We start from the raw sequence: 25,109 nt of genomic DNA, 5'->3' as shown, positions 1-25,109 counted from the left end.
CATTAAAGCTGTAAGATTAGCAATACCAAGGATCCTGCTAGTTTGACTAAGTGTCTTTCAGATACTTAACTATTATTATGTATATTTGAAAGTCTGTCAAACTGTTTCCATAGTGTCATAGCAACAGCCTAGTTACATTTCAAAAAGAATTTGATGATCCATACTTTCAGTAGCTAACCTGCACTTTTACCTTTGTACACTTTTGGTGTTTGTTTTTTGTTTGTTTCTTTGTTTTTTCTCCTAAGACTGATAACAAAGTGATTTTTTCCTTCATGGTTTCTTAAGTAAACTTCACTAGAAAGGGAAGCTGAACTAAAATCCTATTCCAAATGCCAGTAAACTTCTGTACTTTTTAAAACTGAAATTCAGAGCACAGAGCATCATGACTAGAACAAAAATCTTGTAAGCAAAAGCTCTTGGTTATTTTCATGGATTTTACTGTTATCTGTCACTTCATTCTAAAGAGAAGCAGTAAATCTGAAGAGCATTTGACATATTTTATTATAAATGGTCATCAATACAGAACCAAAGTCATCTTTATAAATATCTACAAGAAGCACAAATGCAGGTTAAAAAACATTCTCTAGCATGAGCAGAGGACTTGTGGCTTTCAGTTTTCATTTTCTATAAGCCTGTTCTTATGGAATAAATAATTTCAAAAGGCTTCATTTTTTAAAAGTATGCTTTTTTAGTGGTTTTGTTTTTAACATTCACTCTAAAACCAAAGCTCTGTTGATTTATCAAAGAGAAAACCAGAAAGGGTGACATATGGCCTTTTTATCCAGTAAATCTGGAATAATCCCACTGTATTGTGGTTTTAACACTCACTTAACTGAAAACAGAAACTAGTCCAAAGCATTTCAAAACTTCCGCATCTTTCATACTTTTTTGGCATATTGCCTGTCCACCTCAGAGTCAGCATAAGGCCTGAGAAAGTCGTAAAGACTTTATTCCTCTCCATGCTAGAGAGTTGCTCTCCCCCAGAGTCCAAAGCGCGCTACAGTCTTGCTTGTATTACAACTGTTCAGAGGATTTTGTACCTTGCTAGCTCCCCCCTTTCCTATAATTCTAAATCATGCAAACACACAATCTCATACACAGAACAGCCCCAGCTGTTGCTATTATTCATGATCAAGAAATTAATCCAGGACTGCCAGTAGAGGCTTCAGCAAGCCCCTAAGCAAAAACTTTAGATTTGGCCATTATAGACAAATGCTGTTGGGTAACATGGTAGTTATTTGTGACCTCAGTCAGCAGGTAAGAGGCTACATTCTCTTTCTGCTTTAAGAGAACAGAATAATGCGTGTTTAATGTGTGTGTGTGCATGCATGTATGCTGGAGTGGGGGGGCAGGGCTGGAGGAGAGATGACGATATTACCCTAGTGGTTGAGTACTCCAGGTTGTTATTTGCTAAATGGAATTTTCCTTGTCCATCTGCCTTTTGCTCAACAGAGAAGTGCAACTGAAGGTGCTATCTTCTAGAGTTTTACCTGCATTTTAAGAGGGAACACCTTCATAGCAGAGTAACCTGTCGCTGCATAAAACCGTGTCCTCAGCCTAACAGAGAGAGGAGCAGCAAGTTAGCTTCCTGGGATCTTTAAACACAAGAATATTAAAAATCCAACCTACTACTAGCACCAAAATTACAGCATTTGCCTTTCCCTATGTTTTTTTTTCTTTTTAAAACATACTTCTGTACTGGCAACATGCTGTGGTGATCAACGCTTCAGGGCCCTGCTCAACAACACTTCCATCAGCCAGCTGCGCAGCCGAATATAAGCAAAGGGACAATAAAAATCAAGAAATAACATTGTGTTACATTTGTAAACTGTCACTTTTCCTATTAGCATACTGTACTTGACCATTCTGGCTGGAGAGGTGTCGATTTTATTCAAAGTGTCGTAGATGATTGTATAAAGACTGGACATAGGTGAATACACACATGGGATCCGGCTTGTGACCCATCACCATCATGTCATCCACTTCTATCAGACGATCACAGTGAGCCATTTTCCTGTAGTAATAATAAAAACAGATACAGCAAATCAAGAGTTAAATCTAAGGCCTGTGACTACTTCCAAGATTCATTTGCTGCTCTGATTTGAGCATCACTGAGGCATTTAAAAAATCCTGAGGTTTACCAGCAACATTTCACTTGGCAATGAAATGGTCAGGCTCAGGTTGGAGATAAGTTATTTTTGTGATCATGGAATATTCCTGTTCTTTCTCTCTCTTCCGGGATCTGATCAAAAGCCCTGTAGGTTTTTTTTCCCCACTGACTGCCATTCACATCCCTGAGATCTGTTAGCATGTTGCCCAATCTCACATTCCTCTGCCCAAGTCCCAGTAAGCAGGGTCATGCAAGTTTGCAAATCATGAGTTTTTCTGGTTATTACATAGGAAGCTCCGGAAGAATGGGAAAATGTAAGAGATGAGATGTGCCAATCAAGGCCCAGGAGGCTGTGGATTGTTTGTTCTCCACCCCTCCATATCTTCAAGGTGTGAGGGACTTTGACAATAATCTCAGATGATCAGGTTGGAGAGCAGAAGACTGACTGAGATCTGGACCAGCAGAAAGGAACAGATCTGCTGAGGCCTAGGATGAAAAACCACAAGGGCAGGAAGCGATTTGATCGGCAGAGCTCGTACTGGGGTGAACAGCAATAACAGAGAAGAGCCTTTTCTGGCACTAGAAGAGAACAGTTAGTTTAAAGGCCATCACAGCTATGAAGTAGTCATTTCTGTAGATACCTCTTCCCTAATGTTTCTTACTGTTGCATGCATGCTGTCTTCTGTTCTCCGCTATACTTAATGTTATATATAAACTGAGATAGAAAAACACCGCAACTTTCCTTTGAGAGTTGTAGACAGTTTCACCTCAGAGATCAACCATCTGAAAGTGTCACAGTATGTCTTTCAACACACTGAAAAGCAACAAATTTTTTTATATATACATATATGTGTGTGTGTATAAAAACCTTGTAATTCCCAAATTAATTCCTTTGCTAGGGGCTATAATAAGGAGAGCCAACATTATGCTAAGAATTTTCAAAGCTTTTCTCTGGAATGGCAAATGGCAAATCCAGTTCTGTAAGTTATTGCTTTTATTTAAAACAACAACAACAACAACAAAACAACAACAAAAAAAAGCAGCACTCAAAGAACCCCAGAACTTCAGTATTTGGAAAGAGTGTACCAAATCCAGCTGCAAACCACATGGACTGTTCTTACTGTTACACAAGCCAAACAAACCAGCAAGTAAGAATCATGTTGATACTGGGGTCAAAAAAAGTTTAACTATTTCTAGCTGACAAGTTAATGCTCATAATGGCTTTAACAAACAAGTTATCATTTAATTGCCTAGTACACTGCATCAAAAATAATCAGGACAGTTGTGACTGAGGGTACTAGCTCTGTCCGTTTTACAAAAATGCAGTTACCAGTCTGAGATACTGAGAAGCTCTAAGCCTTGATCTAACTCTACACTTACACTGAATTCAACCTTCATTCTTGTTCAACCAAAGCAACATACAGACAGAGGTGAACCCTCCCACGAAACTCAATTCTAAAAGTTAATCTACTTGCTCCCTGCCGTTCAGGGGTCACAGTTTTTCCAGAGGCTGGATGGATATATTAACATGCCTCAAATTCAGATCGGGTATCAAGCAGGTGGCATTGGCTAAGAAAATACAAGTTGTATGTCCAGTTCCTATGGATTGTCAGTAAACGTTGGATGCCTGGTGCTCTATGAACTCGAATTTCTTTTTTATGATTGATATCAGCAAATTCATTAAGAATCATTCATTATTTCAAGAACAAAATAATAATAATAATAATAATAATAATAATAATAATAATAATAATAAAAAAACACAGAGAGAAGTAGGCTTTTTTCCTCTTCTGTCCAAGCATAACTCATGAGGCTGATTTCTCAAGTTTAGTGTGTCAGTGCTAAGGCTGGTGAGAATCACAGAGGTGAGAAAGCAGAATTCAAGGACTGCCTGAAGACTGTGAAAGATGTGAACACAGGACTCCAGTGAATTATCCTGTGCCTGGTAAAAACACCTCTGATTTTAGACTGCTGAGTCTCCTGTTCTATGCATTCTCTTATGCAGAGCTTTATAATCTTATTTGACATGACACATTTAAGTTAGTGATACAGGATCTACAAGATGAACGATTAAACTCTTTACTGCTGCCCAGCCGCATTAGACTCTACTGGACGCACTTCACAGAGATCTAGTGTGATACTCACTCAGCCATGGTGAAGGCCAGCTCAAAGTTCTGCTTGTGATTAGCTGGGTCAAGCTTATTATAATCAAAAGCTTCAGGAAAGAAAGAATGCACAAGAGCACAGAATGCCATCCCATCATTCCAGCTTGAGGAGAAGTTCTGGAGGTCAATGTGCTGCCACAATGAAAAAAAACACACATGTTAATGCAGCACAGGGAAACAGGGAAGAGCAGCTGCTTTTGCTCACTGCAGTCTTCTGTCTTTCTCTCCCACTAACCAAAGCAACAGAGCACAGGCTTTACGTTTTTCTTCCCGTCTTTGTATATCCATTACATATTATTTTTATTCTGAGAAAAAAATCGGCACGCTCAGAATGAAAGCCTTTTGCCTGAAGTGCCCAGATGCAAAGCAGACACGCAGTCAAGGTCCCTGATCCAAAGCCCACTGAAAATACGGGGAAGAATCTTGTCAACATCAGTGAGCTCTGGAGCAGGACCAATGCACCAGCTCACTATCTGCAGAAACTAAGCACACTGCTTATCCCTGTGAAGTATTTGTAACTGAAAAACGGTTCATTTTGTGGCTGTGAAGAACACTAGATCAAGACTATGTTTGCTTGCTTGGCTTTTCAGTAGGGCCCAATTCAATGCCTGTTTACACACAGATAGGTAGAAATAAAGGGACGAAGAAGTACACCTACTGCAACACCCGATTCTTAGAAAAAATGCTTATTGTTACTTTCAACCGCCACAGGAAAAAAAGCATATTTGGGCTCTAGTCTCATGCTGCTTTCCCATCATATAAAATTCAAGCCCCAGCTTTTCTGGTAAGCAACCAACAGTAATTTTCACTAATTCTGCTTATGTATGCTATAATTTAGAGTTCAGCAATAATGATGCACATTTTACAATAATGTTGAAAAACATATTACACACAAATAAAACCCTTGAAAAAAAAATTTCTTTCTCCTGGAAATTGCTTCGGCAATTGCAGTTTAAGGACAGGTAAAATTACTAAGACCTCAACTGCTGAATTCTTTTATCTACACTGATGTTACCTCATAGAAATTAGCTCACTAACACCATGTGATTCAACCGTAACCATTTACTACAAATTCACTTGTCTAATACCAGTAGAGAGTACTTTGGTCTGCTGTGTAGCAAAAGGACCACAGTCTACACGTACTGGCAAAATGTTATTCAGATCTTGCCATATATAATAAGAATGCAAAAATCACAGCCTGCAACTAAGGAAAAAATGTGTGAGTGTATACTGAAGTCTATATCCATATGCACAAAAATGTAGGCTTTCAGACAAACATTAATGCACTGCTTTGACAGACATACAGAATCTCACTCATGCAATCACTGACTGTCTTGAAGTGCTGCCCATGCAAACCATGATGTTTGCATTACCCGCACAAAACTTGATGACCTTGAGGAAGTTAACCCATTGTCTAGCATGTTTTACATTCACTTTTTGAGTATGCTTTCTTGGCAAATTCTCCTGAAAAAGAGACAGCTGGAAGTGCTAGCATGTCTTCACCTTGTATCCTATGGTTTTTGAGCGACACCAGTCTAACAGAATTTGTTTAATGCTGCTAGCGCTGGCAACCCCAAAACTCTGCGACCTCTTCAGCTTAGCTCTGGATTCTCCTTTTCCTCTGGAAAATTAACAAAGACCAGATTAAATTACATTCTAGAAAAACTTACACCTACTTGTCAGCAACATCTATGCAACCTTGCCCAGGTCAGCCCCTGTCCAGGAGATATTTGAGAAACACATTGCTGAAACTTCAACTTGTTGGTCCTGCAAGAAAAACTCATTTTCATTTCACTAAAGCCAGGATTCCAAGCTCTCTTCTATTTCAATCATACCCCCATTATGGTGCATAAAGAACAGTCCATGCTTTTGGTCCTTAACGAATGCCAACAGAAAGTCACTATATTCCCAGTCTCTTACAATGACAGAGAAAGCGGCTTTCACAGCACTCTTTCCTGATGAAAGGAACCTGCTTCTTCAGCTGAAGAACTCCAAAGCCAGAGGAATCTGTAGCTGTGAATTTCCAGGGCTGTCTATGAAGTCAGCAAAGCTATATGTGACCTCATATTGTCCCTTAGCTCAAAATCCTACATTGAGAGAGCCCTCCCACCCAGCTGTCCTCTGCTGGTAATAATCGACAAGTTAAGTTTCCCATTAACAAACCCAGTCTGGAGACAAGGGGTGTGACGTACTTTCCACCATCGTGTTCAAATTTCTCGAAAAGTGCTTTCCTGGCCTGTGTTCCTGTAATCCGTGGGAGCGTCTGAGACCGCACCAGTTCTCGCCTCCTTTCAACTTGGCGATGTACAGTGGGAGGAGAGGAGTGAGAGCTGGGGGTCACATCACAGTAACTGTCCGTGGCACTGGAGAAACATAACATGAAATGTATGTGGTTATACAAAAAAGTAACTCTCTGCATTGCCAGGAGTCAGCATAAAGGTCCAACTGTTGCCTACTCTAAACCTCCCAAAACAGCTGTTTCAAGAGGACCTGAATGAGTCAAAAGCAATTTAAGTAAAAGTCAGTTTTATTGACAGACAACAGCATTTAAGTATAGAAGAGTCTAAGGTACTTTTACAAATAAGACATAGCTGGACAAGTCACAAATGCTTTACAGCACTGAGTAGAACAACAATTAAACACCTTTAAGAAAAAAGGAAAAAAAAAATTAGTTGTGGACAAACAGGAGCACTAAATCCCTTTAACTTCCAACTTTGGGGTTCGTAGAGGGTATGTCACATTTTAAAAATGGAACCTGAAGAGTAATTCAGGAAGTACTTTTGACATTTTTACTTATAGTACACAGAATCCTGAACTCATGTCACTGTTGCTCCACTGACCGCAAGCTGGTAATTTGATCGAGAAATATAGGATTATATTCTAATTTGTGTTTATTTGAGCCATAAACTACTTCATCAGCATTAATGAAGTAAGCCTCACATTGCATTTGGAAATGTTCCCCATGACAGAGGTAGGGATGGAGGTCAGATCTGACAGCAAGTTCTCTAAGGTGCTCAGTGTATCATGACTCAAATATCGAAGTGCTGATGTTGGAACTAACTCAGAAGAAATGTAATGCCAAATTTGGGACAATCTTCAAGGCAGATGACAAGCCCAATTTAATAGATTAAAATTGGCTGCCCTCCCATTTTTCTTGATGGATATTTTGCATGCTGAGGACGCCTGGATATGCATGTAACTGTGATACCATGTAATTCTATACTAAATGACTGTGACTCCAAGTTAATCAAGAATGTGTAGTACTCTTCGATCCTCAGCAAGGCATTTATCTACAAAGTAAACTGTAGGCGAGCCAAACTAAGGATATTTGATGGCAGTCATATGTTGGTTTCCAAAAATAAGCCCAAAGTACAAATTTCAACACCGCTGAGCATTTTTAAAACTGTTTTCAAAGAGCCTGATGACTTGCTCATCCTAACAAAAATCCATGCTGGCACTGAGAGTTTTACTAACACTGTAACAATGCTGAAATCCACAATTAGGTCTGCTTTAAACTGCTCTACAAAAGATTTTTATCCCTTCCCATCTCTGTTCCACTTAGCTCACAAACTTTAACAGACTTAAAATACAGCATCTCGGACTCCCTGTTCTCCACGCCAGCAGAACACCTGTCCCTTGAGACTATATGGACCACAACAGCCTAACAAAATGTCAAGAAAAATGCATACCTTTCACCAGTTTTGGTTCCACTACTTGTCCCACAGCTCACAGTTGAGACAGACTTAGTGACAGAAGTGGTATCCTCTGTATAAAAGCAGGAAAAACAAGATGCATCAGGGCAGAATCTTCTTTTATCTCCTTTCCTCATATGTTTTCAAACCATTTCCTGATAGATAGCCATGCATTTATTTTTACTCACCACAGTGAAAAGCTGCAGGCCTCTGCCTAATTTCCAGTATGAGCTAACAAGCTGGGCAGGGATTTTCCCCAGGGGTTCACTCCCTCTGCAGAACTGCAGCAAGGATGGTGTAAACATACCAGAAAGGGCTGTGAGAGGATGCCTTTGATAAAACTGCATTGGGAAGGCTGGACCATTTCAGGCCCTTGTGCAGACCTCAGAGGGCACACTGCCATGGACATTTCAGCGAAAGGAAGAAATGGTGCTACAGCCCAGCTTGCAACGGTCATTCTGGCAGACATGAGGAGTCCTGGGAAGTCTGCCATGATTGACAGCATAGTTTACATTACCTAATTTCCACCAGGAAACATTTTAGTTTGTAAAACAGAACAGACTCCATAGGTTGCAAAGGTGGCTTAAAACCAACTTTGCATCTTCCTCCCCCCAGCCCTGAGGTTCTACCTTTTGTGCTTTGCCTCTTAGAGCCCGGCTCTGGACTCCAGCTATGCTCTGTAAATGCATAACAATGGAGTGGCTTGCTCAGTTTTAACACACTAAAGCCAACACTTGTTGCATAAGCCAGCAACTCATTTATTGAAGGCCCCTTCTATACACAAAGAAGAAAGACTGGCATCTTAGAAGCAATCCAACCTGACCACTGTCCAAATCACTCTCTGAAAATGCTGAACTCTCCCTGCTGCTTACAAAAGGGCTCCAGATCAACTAGACTTCTCACGTAAAACACCCTGGTAAATGCCAGCATACAGATGTGACAAATTTGGGACCACAAACAATTACCAGATATTTGTGCAAATCTCAGGGGTTTTAAGCTGAGGAGGAATGTGACCCCTATTCTGGATGAGCTACATCTTTGCTAAACTGACACTTGAGACCACTGTGAAATGCCAATACATTGTGTACACAGTAACAGTTTGGTGACATCATCAGAAGTACTTTTGGATAGAGCTCAACTCATCTATTTCAACTGAAATCAAAAATCCTTAAGGCATTTTGTCCTTTGACACATTCACATATAAAGGAGACTACTTACTACTATTCTGCTCATTCAACATCCATCGGGTGAGCCCACTACCTTCTAACTGCCATTACCTTGCGTTCAGTCACAGTTTTCACTTGGTCAGCTGAAATCTTCACGATTCAAACTGTCTGTTCTGCCACACTTTTCTGGCACCTATTGTTTCCACTGCAGAGACTGCCTAACATGTACACCATTATGCAAATAAGGATAAGTACCCCTCGCTTTAATCTCATTGAGAATCTGATACAACAGAACAAATTTCCACAATACCTGGGAAACTGAATCTGTATGCAGTCTTGTTAGCAATTTTAATATTACTATGTACCTACTAATTGGAACTACATGCTCAGATCTGAATCCCCCAGACATGGAGCATGGAATCCCTCTCAATTTGTGTTGCATAAGGACACACTGATAGTAACACTCACCTCCAGCGGCAGATGAACCCATTGTCCTCACCGTACTTGAATTCCAGGCCTTCACTGAAACAGCAGAAAAAAAGACAAAGGAAGGCTTTGCTATATTTTTAGCTTTACTAAGGTAAAAGTTGAAAGAATGATCTGCAAATAATCCCTATCTCTTGCTGGCAATTCCATCGGGTCTCTAATTTCTGACCCATATAGATAGTCTAATCTGTAAGTGTCACTATCACTAAATGTATACGAAATACAGCTCAAAGATTAAAGACTTCAATATGAATGAAATTAGGTTTGGGTTTTTTAATTCAATTTAGATATAAATAAGATTCTGCAATCATTCTGACTTGTGTATATGTGTCAGTCTGCTGTCTGTCATTCCTCCCTCCAAAGGGCCTCAGGTCTCAAAGCACTAAAAACTGCAATTTTCATTAAAATAGCTGGCCACGCTGAAGAGATACTTATTTGGTAACTGTGCTAGAAGATAGGCTGCACTATGAACTCAACTATATTAGGCAGCAAAAATTCTCAGCAGATGTGACATTATAGCCTAAAGCTCCACCTAGGACCCACAATATTCTAAATCAGTATCCCACCATGGGATATGTAGCCATAGAAGCGAGGTTTCGTAATTACCGCTAGGTCATAGGACAATCCCCGTAGCACCAGTTTCTTGAAGTAAAGAAATGGGACACAACTTCAGCAAACAAATTATTTGTGTCTCTTTTACCTGACTGGTTGGAAGTTTTCACTGCCATCACGTTTTTGCTCTTGCTCTGTCCCAGCAGGCCAGCAGACACATTAGTTGTTCCTGTTGAACAGATGGTCTCTCCTGAAAACTTCTCTGATATCCTGGTTACTGCTGTAACAGGAAGGTGGGGCATCTGTAAGGTGACTGCAGGGGCATGGGCTTCAGGGGAAGAGTCTGATATGTGAAAAGAGGTCAGTTCATGGGAGACTTTTGCCTGATCTAATGAATTAAAAAAAAAAAAAAAAAAAAAAAAGGAGAGAGGAAGTAAATTTATTTGAAGATTTGTTAACAAAGTTACAAACCAATTTCCACACAACAACTTTATTTTACAAGTCATTGGAATTATTCCACCTAATTCTCTCTGCGGGACGTTATACCATTCACAGCATGTTGCAGAAACAGCCCTAGCGTACGCGATCCTTGCAGCAATCTTACCTGTCCTACGTGAATCTCAGCAAGAACAACTTCTTCAGATCATTAATCCACTATCATCTGCATTTGGTAAGCTCCTCCTCTGTGCAGCGCCCCCCCACAGGCTCCTGCCATGGGTTAGGAGTCAGCATTCTTGTTCTTTTCATGGTTTTATGAAATGCTGTGTGCCCAGTTTCCGCTCAAATGGAGATAGTAAATTCATCCTCCACTGAAGAAGGATGGAAGTGGACAGGTAATTTGCAAAATGTTTTGGGATGCAAGGAAACAATGGCACCCAGAATAGCAGGTCTTATCATCACTAGTGCCCCAAGATAATGTGACAGCAATAATCTCTAGTTTATGAAACACCATAGTGCATGCTTAACAAGAAAGTTAAAAAGTTAAACTCCTAATTAGGAAATAAACAGTATCAGTGCCATAGTACAAGATCCATGCTGAAACCATAGCAAATTCTAATGCTTCCAATATGTGAGAGCTGCTCTGTGACTGCCAGGATCAGGTATTTTACAAGTAGCGCTACTTCATTTCATGCCCTGTTCCTACCTGATGAAGACTGATGCCCATTTTCAATGATGGAAGAACTAAAAAATCTTCTAAACTCAGGTTTGTGGTGGTCATCCAGGTCTACGCTCTGTGAGAACAGACAACAGACACAACAGCTAAATTTCAAAGAGCAGCGCAAATTAGAGGAATATCCACAAACACCCGTCCTTGTGCTAGTGACCACAGAACAAACAAGGCAGCAGTAATTATCTAACCCCAAGAGCCAAACTTGCAAACTGAGCACTGGCAATGTGGGACTTGTACCAGTCTTCACATGCTTGTCCTCACAGACCCCACGCACCTAGGAGGGGTCTTCCACTTTTGTTAGCTAAAGGTATCACAATCCACTGTGAAGGTGATAAAAGAAGACTCCGCACAATAGTGGAGAGATTGATCAAAATTGCATAAAATGCTTAATGCTCTGAAGGTTTTTTCCTGTTTGCTGCAGAAAAAACGACATTCTGATAATGTATTGTAAAAACATTACATAAAGTAAGTACGATTCTAGAACTTTACAGCTGCATTATAATCTGCAACTTCTGTAAGGATATTTTTTTTTCTGGAAAAAGCATCAATTTTTCCCATCATATTTGTCAATATAATTCTAGAAAAATCAGCCACGAATTTTTTTTGTGTTTTGTGGGGTTTTTTTGGTTGGTTCATGGGGTGGGGAAAGGGCATGGGCATGCAAAAAATCACGAGGAATAATGTGATTTTTGGCTGCAGTAACTAAAGAAAGAAGAAACTGCTTCACAGACACACAATGACTTCAATTTAAAAAATGCAGCTTCCAAGAAGCAGTATATACAAGGAGTAGAGTGAAATTCCCCAACACAAAGTCCATGAAAAAGTTTTAATTGATTGTATACAGACCAGCCAAAACTTTTATGATTAAATAAAGAAAAAATATGTAATGTGCCCTTATAAATATAATCCATAATTCTTATAAACTCAATCCAAACAAGTTTTGTTCTGTTTTTTTTTAAAAACAGACAGAAAGACTGAAGATAGATGCTGAATAAGATTTTATACTGCACGTAAGTATGAAAACAACAGAACAGAACAGAAAAGGAAAGAGGCAGGGTATATACACGTAATAATTCAATTTGTCTCTGCTTTTCGTACACAGGAAATACAAAGCAAACTGGTGGTTTGATTTTACTTACTTATTCCATAGCTTCATCACAGATTATACAAAAATTTATTTATAGGGTGGAAAAATATCTCTCAGGCAAAATACAGAAACCATATGATCAATTCAAGATAAATCAACAAAAATGGTTTCTTGAAAGTTGTCTGCTGTTCACCATGCATCTGTTTACACTCATCCAAACCTAATTAAGAACACCAGACCACAATGTTAATGCACCTAGGAGATTTTTTAAAAGCATTTAATCTTGTTAGATGCTGCAGAGTGCACAGACTGTTTTAATATCCATTACTCGACATACTAGAACTTTCATTACCTCAAGTACAAATCCCAGTCAACTCCTGGTAATTACAGTCTGAGATCTTGCTAAGAATTTAACCGGTATTAGTTTACAGTAAGGCAGCCTAAACACAATTTTGTCATATACAGTTGTGGGCTTAGATTCTGATCCTCCTAGATACTTGTCAACCTCCAACTGATTTCAGTGGAACACAGGTGTACGTAGCAGAATTTGAGCTACACACCTACACTACTAAAGTAAAGGAAAATCCTTCTCTTGACTTTAAGGTTGGACCCTACATTCCCAGATGACAATCAGTATCCAGGCTTTTCAAGATTACACCATAATTTGGAGAAACCATTGAAGTGTGGTAAAACCCCATTAACCTGACTTCAAGATGAGAATCTACTGCCTTGTAAGCAAGTGTCTTACAAAGATATATTACAGTAAAACAGAACGGAATTGCAGCAAGACATTGAGATACTGTGAACTGTCTCTAAGACTCAGCTTGGATGGTATATTTTATTACATTGGGTTGTATGCTATTTTTTAACCTAGGGTCAGATTCTCTCGTCAATTCTTTCTATGCTGAGTGAGGAAAAGAGATAGGATCACCTGGATATGATTTTCAAACAAAACAATACAAAGTTCAGAAGAGGACTGAAGACTTCCTGAAAATGTGGAAGATGTACTCTCAGAAAAGATGACTTTTAAAGGCTTCTCAGCCAGGAGCTTTCATTTAATTCTCTTGCCTAGTTTCTAAGTCAATGATCTTCCTGGGGTTATATATGCACTCACGTGCTCCACTAGATAAAAGCGCAAAGGTTAAACGATGAGTGAAGACATTACTTAGTCTGTTTACCACTAAAATGCATGAGAGGCTGTTGTTTTTTTTTTTTTAAAAAAAAAAAACACCAACAACGACCACTCAAACAACCAATCATGCACAACACCATGTTTTAGCACAATGCTGCTTATAGCCCCGTTAACAAGACTGACAGATTTCCACTGATGCCTAATCAAGGCTTCAGGTGCACCTAAGATAGCTGGGAGTTAGAATGTCCATTCCACCACCAGGTTAGCCTGCCTTACAATACGCTGCAAGTTCCACAAATCAAATCTGTAATGAAGTTCAGTATATCAATCCAAACAAGGAGAACTTTTGCTTCGTTTTAATTTTCCTCTATCTTTCCTACTTAAAAGGAAATGAAAATAAACTAGATGGGGGAAGTTGGAACATTCAGAACTTCTCACTCTTTCCCAGCATCTAAAACTTTCTTAGAAGTAAAAGCACTACAATTCCACTGTCTAGGCTCCACTGATTTTTGTGGGATCTCTCCCATTTAGAGGCTTCATTACAGATAGGTTTTCAGAAGAGCTCACATCCAACAAAGCTGCACTCTTTAGACAGTTACTCAGCTTAGGCCTAAAATGAGTGGTAAGTTCTTTTGCAAAGCTAGTCTGCAAACTTTTTTCACAACACATCACCAGAAGAACAACTTCTTTAAAATAACATTTGTCTCTCCTGATAATCAAAAATATTTTTCATTTTTATACCATCTGCTCTCCCCACAGAGAACACTTCCATACGCACACAGTCTGACTTACTGCCACTAAACTGGATCTGTGTCACTGTATCCAGATCTAAAACTATTTTAAAACTGTTATATTTGTCAAGAAGGTGGTAGGTGCTATGCATGAGTAAATTCAGTTATCGCTAACTGCCAGGATTAACTTCAGAAAAGTACACCACGTATTATACAAACCATGCAGAATCAGGGGTTCAGAACTTTTATTGCTGTATTTAGTGTAATTGAGATTCTAGTCAACAATTATTGCCCATATCCAGAACCAAAATGTAAAGCACAGCTAATATAGCTCCCTAGAATGTACCCGTGGCATACAGTTAGAACTGTTTAGCCATTCGTGGCAGCCATTATGACCTGAATATGTCAAATGTCTGTGTAGACTGTAAACATGAATCTACTTTATAAGCTGAGGGGGTGGGAGGGAGCAAAAGTCAAATGAGGTGGTCATTGCAAAGACCATGTAGCATCCTACACACTGAACTGGTTTCCTAATGCAGGGACAGGTGCTGCATTAATTTATTTTCTGCAAACCTGATTACCACATTTTGGCTAACAGTGCTGGGGAAGAAACTGATACCAGGCTGGAGGATGGGGAAGGCTGATGTGCTGATAAAACACTGGGAGGATCTGGGATCAGATTCTACCATGCATTTAGTAGTGTCAGGCTAAAGTACTTTAAGATCCACTTTGTTTGGAGATGCCAAGTATGTAATGCCAGGTGACTGTCGGATCACTTAATCTCTCTGCCTGCATACCCCAGGTCATTATGTCTCATGCAGTTACTCCCAGGCTGGCTGACTGTTGAGTGCCATCAGGTCATCACGGAAAGATACCAATGGGTAACGTTTGTTTAGATTTTCCCAGGTGGTCATAGCCAGCCATTCGTCTCTCTGCTGCTTTGACCACTGCAGGCAGGTTCTCTGCAGCTGTCTGTCCAGCAGTCTGTCCACATTGTACAGAAACTCTTCTGACAGTATAAAAACATAACACCCTTACAGTATTTTTAGTCCTCCCTGTTCACAAAGGCATCATGCTCAACCACAAACACTATGGAAAGATCATAAGTGATAAAGCTCCTGCCGAAATGTAAGATCTGATCAACAAAAAAGGTCAAAACTCTTCCTTTCTAACAATCACAGGCAGGTAGGAGAGAGACCTCAGTGACTGCAAAGGATGACAAACAGCAACAAACTGCTCAGTGATGGGTAAATTCTCAGTAGTGCAGCTTATGGCTCCAGGATCCCGCTTTAGAATTAGTTCTTCAAACATACCCCATTTTTCCACCTTTGTGAAAGCAGCTCTCAGATTCTGGCCTGGTTAGAAACCCAAAATAAAGTTTGACATCAAAATAACAGAAAGACTCACCTTCAAATCATAGTGGCTAATGGCCATTTAAAATTCCACCTAAATCAGCACTTAGACTGTTGTATACCAGATTTCAAGGACAGCATAGCAGAGAATGCCTGAAGGTTAGAATTAAAAGGAGATTTGTGTCCTTACTTCTGAACTATACTTGGAACTCCGTGGGTTCACTTTTTTCCAATCAAGCTACCCTGAAAAATAATCTAGCAATATTAGAAAAAAATGGTTCAGACACTGAAGGTGCTCAGAACCTCCAGCATCCAATCTGTAAAAGACAGTCTTAACTCTTTTCCCAAGTATTCTGCTAGAAATGTTAAAGGTAACAGAACCCAGCCTTTTGTTGAGATAAACGCTGCATTGACCACACAATTAAAAGGAACTCAACCAATAAATGTTTTCAGGAGCAACAGAGCACATCTTGATTTGCTCCTATTTCCAGGTCAGTACTATTTGCTCCTTGTATCTCATACTTACAGAAGTATTTACTAAGGCTAGAAGTGTCACCAATTTTATCACAGGTACTTGTTTATCTGAAAACATACACAGTGTCATTTATGGGACTTTGTTTCAAGTGCTTTGGTCATATAACCAGAAATTGCAAGCAACTCAGGGAACACTTTCTTCATTACAGTAAATCTCGGTGACCGGTATAGCGACCAAAGCTTGCTCTTTAGCCATTTGAGCACAGCCACAACAGAGCCTTACCCACAAAATCATGTTTTTACTGCACGCATTTGATGCGTGTAGCTCTGGTTGCATCTCCCATGGCTCTCAGTACTGAAATTCCTTGTCGGTCAGCTATGCTATCTCGGGAAGTTGTCCAACCTTCCAGGGAAAATTTCTGGGAGGGCACTGAAGAACAACCAGTACTTATGTGATCTTCCCTGAGCCCTCACAGAAAAGCAGCAAGGTTCCAATCAAAACAAAAGCTCATTCTGTGCTTCAATGCAGACCAATACGTAAAGCTGGATACTGCCATAACCTCGATGCAAGACTTTTCACAGAGTGAGAAGTACACACTACAATGTAGGCAGTGGTGTTGGAGCAGGTGAGATGGTGCAAGGGACCACACCCTTCCATGTTGCTCAGCTCACTTCTGTTCCTTGCAATACAAACAAGTGTGGGTGGTTCCACGGAACAAAAAGGAACGGATCTGAAAGTTGTTTGTATGCTGCTCACCTTTGTCACGTGGGGGAAAAGGCAGCAGTTGCCACGACTATGCTGGAAAAACGCATCAAGCAGTAGTGCCACCTTTTCACTTGCCCAGCTGTGGGAAGCCCTATGCCCCCATTCTTGAGTCAGTAGGAATGAAAAGGGCTGGAATGCAATACAGACTCTGCTCATTCCCACCAATCTAACTTTGAGTGAATTTCATTTCCAAGCTTTTATTTTCCATCCCCAAAGCCTGGATAGACCACAGACCAGCTTTTCATGCTCCAACAGTCTTAAAGACCCCTTAAGATATGGCTGAAACAAGATTACACAAAATAGGCTGTTATCTGTGAAAGCCAAGTCTCTAGTATGGCACAGGTTTATTGTGACTGAATCATGGTGTACTGTCTGGCTGCCACCTCCTGCTGTCAAGGATTGTACAGGAGCTCTCAACTCTTTCCACAGAGCTGAACACATCAAAAAAGTACTACACAAAAGGTGTCAGTGTCAGACAAGCTTCCCACTAACTGGGGTTTCCATGTACCAAGTTACAAGGCTCCACTATGTTGCAGAAAGAGTTTTACCACCAGGAGGAATGTGTGTGTTTGTGCTAGCTTAGGTCACGGAGACCAGGACAGCTTGCATGAGGCTCACTTCTCAGGGTGAGGTGCAGCAGTGCGGGGCAGTGGCTGTGCAGCAAAACTGCCTCACTGCAGGACGCTAAATCACTATCTTAGGAAAACGTGTTACTGCCTGCTATATGCTGAGCTGTTCTCCTTTGTGAGCTTGCCAACTGGCAAACAGCACTGCTGGCACAAAGATGCCCCTGAATCGAGTCCAGAAAGGACACACAGATATTCACATACATATGTGTATTGATAGCTGAAACTACCTCAGCTTCTCTTCTTACTTGACCCTGCACTGGAAAAAAGAGGAGCCCCGTGTCCCTAAACGCTCCCCCACAGCAGCACAGAGCCTGGCAACACCTGTGAAGCACCTGCCCACGCACCCTCTTCGCCCCCCCTCCCGCGCCGCCCCGGCCGCGGCCAGCACTCACCTGGCTCCGGCCAGTGACCGCTAGCTTGGCGTGGCTGGAGAACCCGCCGCCGGCCGCACCCTGCCCCGCAGGGCCGGGCCCCGCGGCCGCCGCGCTCCCCGCCGCCTCGGCCGCCCACTCCTGCGGCAGCCCCGCCGACCGGCCGAGGGCCTCCACCTGCCGAGACAGGCGCTCCAGCTGCGCCCGCAGGCGCTGGTTCTCCCGCTGCAGCTCCGAGACGGTGTGTGCCAGGGGGCTGGCGAGGCGCAGCACCTCCTCCACCTGCCGCCCTACCCCCTGCTTGAACACCTGCATGTCTACGTGGATCTCCCGCACGGCGCCCCGCAGCGTGTCCTCGTAGCGCCCCAGGGCCTCGCAGACGGTCTGTGCCTCCCGGCTGCTCGAATCCTCCATCTCGCTGGCCATGGCGTCCGCGGACGGCGCGGCCCGGGAGGCGGGGGGCTCAGGAGCCGCAAGCGGCAGGTGCCCGGTCGCCCCCCTCTCCCGCTCCCCGCGGAAGCCGCCCTCTGCCTCTCGGCGGCCCTAAGCCCGGCCCCCGCGCCGGCCGGCCCCCGCAGCCACCGGGCCGCGGCCCGCGCTAACGGTGCGAAGGCAGAGCCCGGCGGGGGGCGCCTGGGGGGCGCCGCGCAGCAGCGGGGCGCCGAGGGACCGCGCGCGGAAGCGGGGCGCCTGCCCGTCCTGCCCCGCTCAGCGTATGCTCCGGCAAAGGGGGAGATGTAATTTCATGAGGCAGCGGTGGAAAAGGGAGGGGCAGGGGGCGGGGGCATTGGGTTATTCACAGCTGCCCGGGGCTGTGAAGGCCTGGGAGGGCCGGGCGCGGTGGGCTGCGGGCGGGGCCGCAGCGCCGGTTTGATGCAGGGAGGTGAAGGAGTGGGAGATGGGGGTCGGGGAGGACTAGGCGAGAGACAGCGAGAAGAGGAGGCGCGAGTATCTGGTCTTTCCCGGATTGCCTGGACGATGATGCCAAAGTAAGCACAGCTTATCTCGTCCGGGGGGAGCACTGAGGCAAAGGGAGAAAATTGTCTCTGGGAGAACAGACACAAACGCACACACGCGTGCCTTCAGACACGCATGCTGAAGGCTCACACGTCCCTTCATGCACACAAGCTGGTACACACACTCGCCATACTCACCCTCATGCTCAAGAGTTTTCCGCTCCCGTCTAAAAGGAAGTTCAGAGTGAGGGAGGTCACGAACGTGCAGCGTACGGCGTATTCTACCCCTATTCTTTCTACAGACACTCATGGGGTTAAGAGAGATGATACAGTTGATCCGATCTAACGGTACACTGTGGGCTGAGATGGAGAGCCAAGTCCCCCATAACCATCCTCACTCCCACTGTTTGTGCCACACCAGCTCTGGGTTCAGCAGAACATTTCATGAGCTGATTCAATCCTTCAACCCAGAAGAAAACCAGTCCAAGTAAAAAAGAAATGGATTTACTCTCTTCCAGACTAGTAAACTGCGTCAGCCCAGAATAGAGTCTGAAGAGCCCAGGAGCCAATGGAAGGAGAAGGAAAGAAATGGCTAGCGTTCAAAGCAGCGACCAGGAAAGGAAGACCACCACTTCTGCTGGGCAGCGGTGAGTGGCTACTCTGGTTCTTAGCATGCTGTAAGACTACCCTTGAATGGAGTCAGTTGCTCAGTCTCGCTCTGCACAAAGCATGCTGATTAATTAGCGCACAGCAAATTTGTATCATACCTCATTGCCCAATAACTTCCAACAGCAGACACAGCTCTCACCACGCTGGCAAGGCTTCATAAACCAATAGGGTGGCAGGGATCAATACCAGCAGGGAAGCTGTCCCTGCCTTGAAAAAAAAAAAATAAAGAAGAGAGGCTTTCCTTCCAGAAAGGTGGTGGGACACAACTGTTGTATTCTCTGACAGCTACCCACTGGGGTGGAAAATGTTTTCTCTGTGGGAATGCTGCTTTCGGCAAGGTGTCAAGAGAACAATGCTGTCACCAGCCCTAGCCACACTTATGTTTTCCATGTCTATCTTCTGTTCTCACACAGTTACTTGCGCTCTTTATCTGCCTGGAACAGGAGCCATTTATCTCCTGTGGTATGTTGCTTCCCAGGGCGAGTCCGCCTCTCCCTTCCCCCTTCTCCCTTCCCCTCTCCTCAACAGCTTGAAAACCATACCTTAAATTCTGTAAAGTAACTGAAGGCCTTATTCACTGCCATCAAAAGAGTCTAAAGGGCTTGCTGTGACAGATGCTGGACAGCCCTGGTACTGGAAACCTCCGTACTGCTGCCAGCCAAAATTCTGCTCGTGAAGAGACTATCTCTCTCCACCACAACTCCTCACCGCTACCGCCAAAAGAGCAGTGAGAATAAAGCCGGATGCTCAGGGTTTCGGTACTGGAAGTGACAAAGGAGTAAAGAAGCGAGAACAGGAACTAAAATGAAGCACTGAAGAGCAGGCAGTAGGATGAGGAATGGATGTGTCCGATGTGTGGTCTTGTATAAGCACCTGGAGTTTCAGTACATACAGGTCTATTCCATCTACACTCCACTGACTCTTAAATTGGGCTGTGAGAATAAATTTAGTGCTGCCCACAGATGCTTAACGACTCCTCATACTGTGCCTTTTCCTCTTGGCAAGGAAGCACTACCCCTAGCTAAAAGCTTAAGGTAAAGCTGTCCTTTTTTTTTCTGCACAGACTAACAGGTCAGTCTGTGTTGCCTCCCTCTGGTGAGGAAACTCCTCAGAGTATTTTTGAATCACTGTTTTCCTGCCATTGCTGGGGCAGAGCAGAAGCACAGTGGCTGACCTCAAAGAGAACTCAGTTCCAGGCTCCTACTTCTGCAACATTAATGACTGAGTTTTGCAGGTGTGAACATTTCACCTTAGAAAACAGTGGCTCAACAAGGACTGGCAAATGCAGAAGCTCAAAGAGGAGCTGGCACGTACCCGATTTCCACAGAATCTGCTGTCTTCCTGCAAACAGATGACCTTCAAACACAACCAGGTGGCAAGCACACAGGAACACTTGAAAGTTGCAGAGGAAAAAAGGTAGCAGGCTTTTTATCCCAACAGGCATCTGCTCATCCTCCTTCTGACTCTCAATTTCCCAGTGACCTGCAAAATGCCTTCCTTTGGAGAAGACTCCCATAGAAAGGCATATCACATGAGTGTTTATCGTTTAAGAGTTTAAGTCCAGAGAAAGTATGTCACAAATTCTGTCCCTTCTGGCAATCGGCCCTTAGCAAAAGGTTTCTCTAATGTTTAAACCAAGTGTCTCCATGGTGTGCACTTCATACTGATGAGTAAGAGGTTACTGCTGCACGAGGGCAGTTTGTTCGTGAGCCAGCCAATTTTGTAGCAAGTCTGCACTGAATCTGCAATGGAAGAACATTATTGTTTATATTCCTCCGACAAAGTAAAGATGTGCTCTTCAAATTATGCCAGTCCTTCCTCAGCTTATCCTAGTCCTGACTGCAACTTATATGCCAAAAACATTGCTATTCCTCTCCCTGGCATTCCAGCTGGGAGTGCTCTGGCAAGGTACAGAATCGATTTTCCCTGCAAGAAGTAGGTCATGTGGCAGTATCTTCCCGTTTGCCCATTTGTTCTTTGCCAAGCCCCATCCTAAAGTCCCCTTGTCCTCTGCAGGTTCTGATGGGGTTGGCCTTTTTCCACTCTGTAATGGGAAACTGGCTAAAAAAAGAAAACAATCAACAAGCTTCTGCTCGTTGTCAGATGTTGTGCTTTGGAAAAATGGCTTGGGTGAGATCCTGCTGGCCCAGTCAGCAGGAGATTTGCCAGTAATGTATGGGATGCCATGTCAGGCTTTTCCTGCAAGTCTTGGCATTTATGACAGAAAGCACCCTTTCATACTAACAACTACCACAACCAACATTTGGTTCCAGAGGAGTCCAAAATGTGCTGTACAGACTGAACATAGAGGTGCAATGGGTTTAGGGTGGGAAATGTTTCTTTCTTACTCATTTTCAAGACAGCAGTTTTCTTATTTTTCATGCCAGGCCAAATGCTTCTAAAACTACAGGCATAACTGCTTAATGCGGTAGTACGAGACACTTCAACCACTCTGTCAAAGACATCCTCCCTGCGCTAGTCATCTTCATCCCTCCTCTATCTCAGTTCCCCTGTATGCAGAATACAGCTAATAACATCCCCTCAGGTAAAGCACCTTCTGTTGACTGTCTTGCCGAATACGGTGGTCAGCTGTTTTGGTCACACTATTTTATACCCCGTGAATTACCGGCAGCATCCAGCATAACTGGGAGCTCTCAGTAGTCCTATAATAGAAGTAGTACCTGTGACACTGGCACCATTCATAAGGCAGCATGCCATCCTAACCACCAGCTTAGCCCACCAACTATCGGCACATTCACAGGTTTAGGCTTGGAATCTTGATGACTATGACCGACCGCCAGGATACATGTCCAGCTGTTAGGACCTGACATTTTGCCAGCCTACATTGCTTCTTTCCCCTTCCTCTGACAGGTTCCAGGCTACCAAGAGTTTAAGCAGCAAACTGCTAGACAGCTCAAGCCTTCCACAGGGAGACCATTCCCTATGCCAGCAAGCAGTACCTGGCATCTTCCGTGGCTCACTCCTGCTTCCAGTCATTTGTATTCCAAAATTAATCCTCTAACCAATGAGGAGATGAACTTAGAGAACAAGATTCAAAGTTCTACGTTGCTGCCAACAAGACAGTTTGGATTAATCAGCATCCATGTTTAAAACATACTATAGTGACTGGTAGTGTCAAAGTGGAGCTGAAAAATACCATTTGTAAAAGCACTGGATTAAGCAGGCAGCTTCACTGCATCAGGCAAAGCAGAGGGAATGACCGCATCACTGAAATGCATATGTGTCCACTTGAACTCCAACTCAAAAAGATGCATATGCCTGTGTCCAAGTTTGCATCTGATTGGCTTTCTTCTTAAAGACAGCTACTGCTGAGGTTTTGCTGTACTACAGCGTGACACAAGAAACGTGGATGTGCGGTGCCAAAGCAAGTGCAAACCACATCAATGCACATGCAAAAGACCAGAGGCTTTGTGAAACATGTAATCATGTAAAACATGATTATTACCAGAAGGCAAGTGTGCATGCAAAAAGATTGCTAGTGCCCTTGATGTGATTTGCCAGTGTGTCGCGTGCCCATCAATACAGCACGCTGCAGTCATAATTCCAGAGCCCTTAAAATCAATTGTGCACTACAGCTGCATATGATAAGTGCTTCACTGTCAGATTTCCTTACTTCAGATGTGTTCCCCTTTGGACATGATTTGTAAGTTTGTTTTATTTTATGAACTTAGTTCTTTGAGTCTCTTTTCGTTCACGTTAGTAGACCAGTCAGAGCAGGAACTAGCAACTGGGCTCTGGTCTTCCCTCTGCCACCGACTTTCCAGCAATCATTGGGGAAACTTAAATCTCTGGGACTACTGAGGCTTAAAGGCTCATCTGTCAAAACTGGGACAACAGGAAGTGGATGTGACTTCAGTTTACTGTAATGCTTCTTCAGAAAGCCAGGATCATATAAAGAAGTAGGTTCCTACTCCACAGTAGCCCAGATATGTTATTGGGTTCTGTGAACTGATCTTCCTGGACAGCACAGTTGATGACTTTTACATTTGGAACAACAATTAAGCATTGCAGAAAACAAGCTGATATATCAGAGGACTTTCCACATTCCACCCTTTGGAAGTTACTCCTCTGCAGGGAAGCCTGGGATCATGCTTATCATCTCACACTAGCCAGCAAGCATTTGAAAATAGATGCCTGTCTGTTTACTCCCATCAGCCAGAGAAGGTATACCTCCAAAGTTGGTGGGGCTGTACCTGGACGAAACTGGGTGTAAGAAGAGTCGGAGAGGGCAGCCCACTGATGATGGAGTTGTTCTGCCTAGCTGAGGAAGGGGATAGGCTCGCTTTCTTCTCACAATGATCTGGCAACTTAGTAAGTTTCAGCCGACCTTTCCATTCTTTGTTAAGTGTCACCATCCTTCCTCCCCGCAAGACATTGAGAGAGAAAGTGAAATACCATTTTTCCTTGCTTGTTTCAATGGCTTGCCTTTTCTCTCCACTTCTTTCACCTATAGCTTTTCGCAATCCTCTCCATGACTTTTTCTCTATTACCTTATAAAATCTTTCTCTTGCCTCACTAGTCATCGCTTTTCCCACTACAGATTTGTCAATTTGGGACAACAGGTGGACTGGCTTTCATGCAACTTCTTCCAGTAGGTTTTAACATCAAGTTCCCAGGCAGAGGATTGTGGGGAGCGAGAAGGTGGGAAAGCTTGGAAGGTAGGAAAAGAAACCTAAATTACATCACATGTAGTGAATGGTCAACATTCACTACACCTTGCAGACTCTGACAGGAGTGTGCATGTGTCTTTATGTGACCAGTACCATTTGCCCATATAACATGTGTAGCTATTCCCATGTGCATTTGTAAGCTGAAGCTCAAGCTGGTGAATCCTCACCTGAAAGTAAGTTCTTTCTAGACTCATCATAAGTCACATTCATTTCAGACCTTGAGAAAACACGACCTACTAAAATGGACTAATTTAAAAGCAAAGTAATTCACTGGAATTTATCCACAAGGATTTAAAGAGGTGCCTTAAGTGTAGACAGACTTTGGATAGTTTAAATAACAGAAGCCGATTTTAAAATGGGATGAGTTGAGCGCACATGAACAATCGTTGCTCAGATGAGGTTTCACAGCCCGATGGCATGTGAAATTACAACATTTTAGCAACTAAAGGATCATAAACATTCTAAATATTAAAAACCAGTTATGTTCCTAGTGACTTATCTTGGTCATTAGTTCTAATCTGAAAGCTTATTTGAAAACAGCTGAAGATAACAATCACTTTGTGTGGGCTAATAGCCAAGAGTCCTCGGTCGTTTCAGATAACTGACGGGCAACTTTTCTGTCATCCTTGCTTGGCACCAGGAATTATCACAACACTGAAATGACGGTGGCAGAAAGTAACGGAACGCATGCACAAGGCATGTGCCTGCAGATATATGTGCAATCACATATATCCACAGGCAGCAAAAGGAGCAGCCGTTCCCCGATTTGTGCAAGGTCTTGCAGCTCCATCAGCCCCGTTCACTCACCACAAGAAAGACTAGCAGTCTCTGTTACACTTCAGGGTGCCAAGTCCTGCAAAGGGTAACATTTAAGAGGCAGCAGTCACTGCCATGGCTGCAAGCTTTGTT

At 43.0% G+C, this 25,109-nt stretch overlaps 1 protein-coding gene and 1 long non-coding RNA gene across 2 annotated transcripts; one reads left to right on the top strand and one right to left on the bottom strand.

Annotated features, from left to right (window-relative positions):
- Window positions 1-483: 483 nt before the first annotated feature.
- Window positions 484-18,500, bottom strand: SMTNL2 (smoothelin like 2). The gene is made up of 9 exons (XM_068415452.1): window positions 17,906-18,500; window positions 11,316-11,403; window positions 10,320-10,559; window positions 9,602-9,655; window positions 7,965-8,040; window positions 6,468-6,638; window positions 5,779-5,896; window positions 4,256-4,407; window positions 484-2,014 (listed from the first exon to the last, which is right to left on the bottom strand). Exons 1-9 carry the CDS (start codon window positions 18,308-18,310, stop codon window positions 1,888-1,890), a joined length of 1,431 nt encoding a protein of 476 aa, XP_068271553.1. The 5' UTR covers window positions 18,311-18,500; the 3' UTR covers window positions 484-1,887.
- Window positions 18,501-19,383: 883 nt separating this feature from the next.
- Window positions 19,384-20,351, top strand: LOC137671746 (uncharacterized). Its single transcript, XR_011049449.1, has 3 exons — window positions 19,384-19,487; window positions 19,923-19,971; window positions 20,100-20,351. It is a non-coding gene; the product is annotated as an uncharacterized lncRNA (long non-coding RNA).
- The last annotated feature ends 4,758 nt before the right edge of the window (window positions 20,352-25,109 follow it).

The sequence above is a fragment of the Nyctibius grandis genome, chromosome 18, assembly GCF_013368605.1.
Source record: "Nyctibius grandis isolate bNycGra1 chromosome 18, bNycGra1.pri, whole genome shotgun sequence".
Classification (NCBI taxonomy): Eukaryota; Metazoa; Chordata; class Aves; order Nyctibiiformes; family Nyctibiidae; genus Nyctibius; species Nyctibius grandis.
Note: the sequence above shows the minus strand (reverse complement) of the source record. Positions and strands in the feature narration are given on the sequence as shown.

Bases quoted from the DNA above. Each gene is read 5' to 3' on its own strand.
- SMTNL2 (XM_068415452.1), bottom strand. From the start codon at position 18,310: ATGGCCAGCGAGATGGAGGATTCGAGCAGCCGGGAGGCACAGACCGTC. The intron at 10,560-11,315 runs GTAGGAACAGGG...TTAATTCATTAG, and splicing joins TGGGCATCAGTCTTCATCAG to ATCAGGCAAAAGTCTCCCAT. The intron at 6,639-7,964 runs GTATGCATTTTT...ATGTTTCTCCAG, and splicing joins GGAACCAAAACTGGTGAAAG to TGCCACGGACAGTTACTGTG.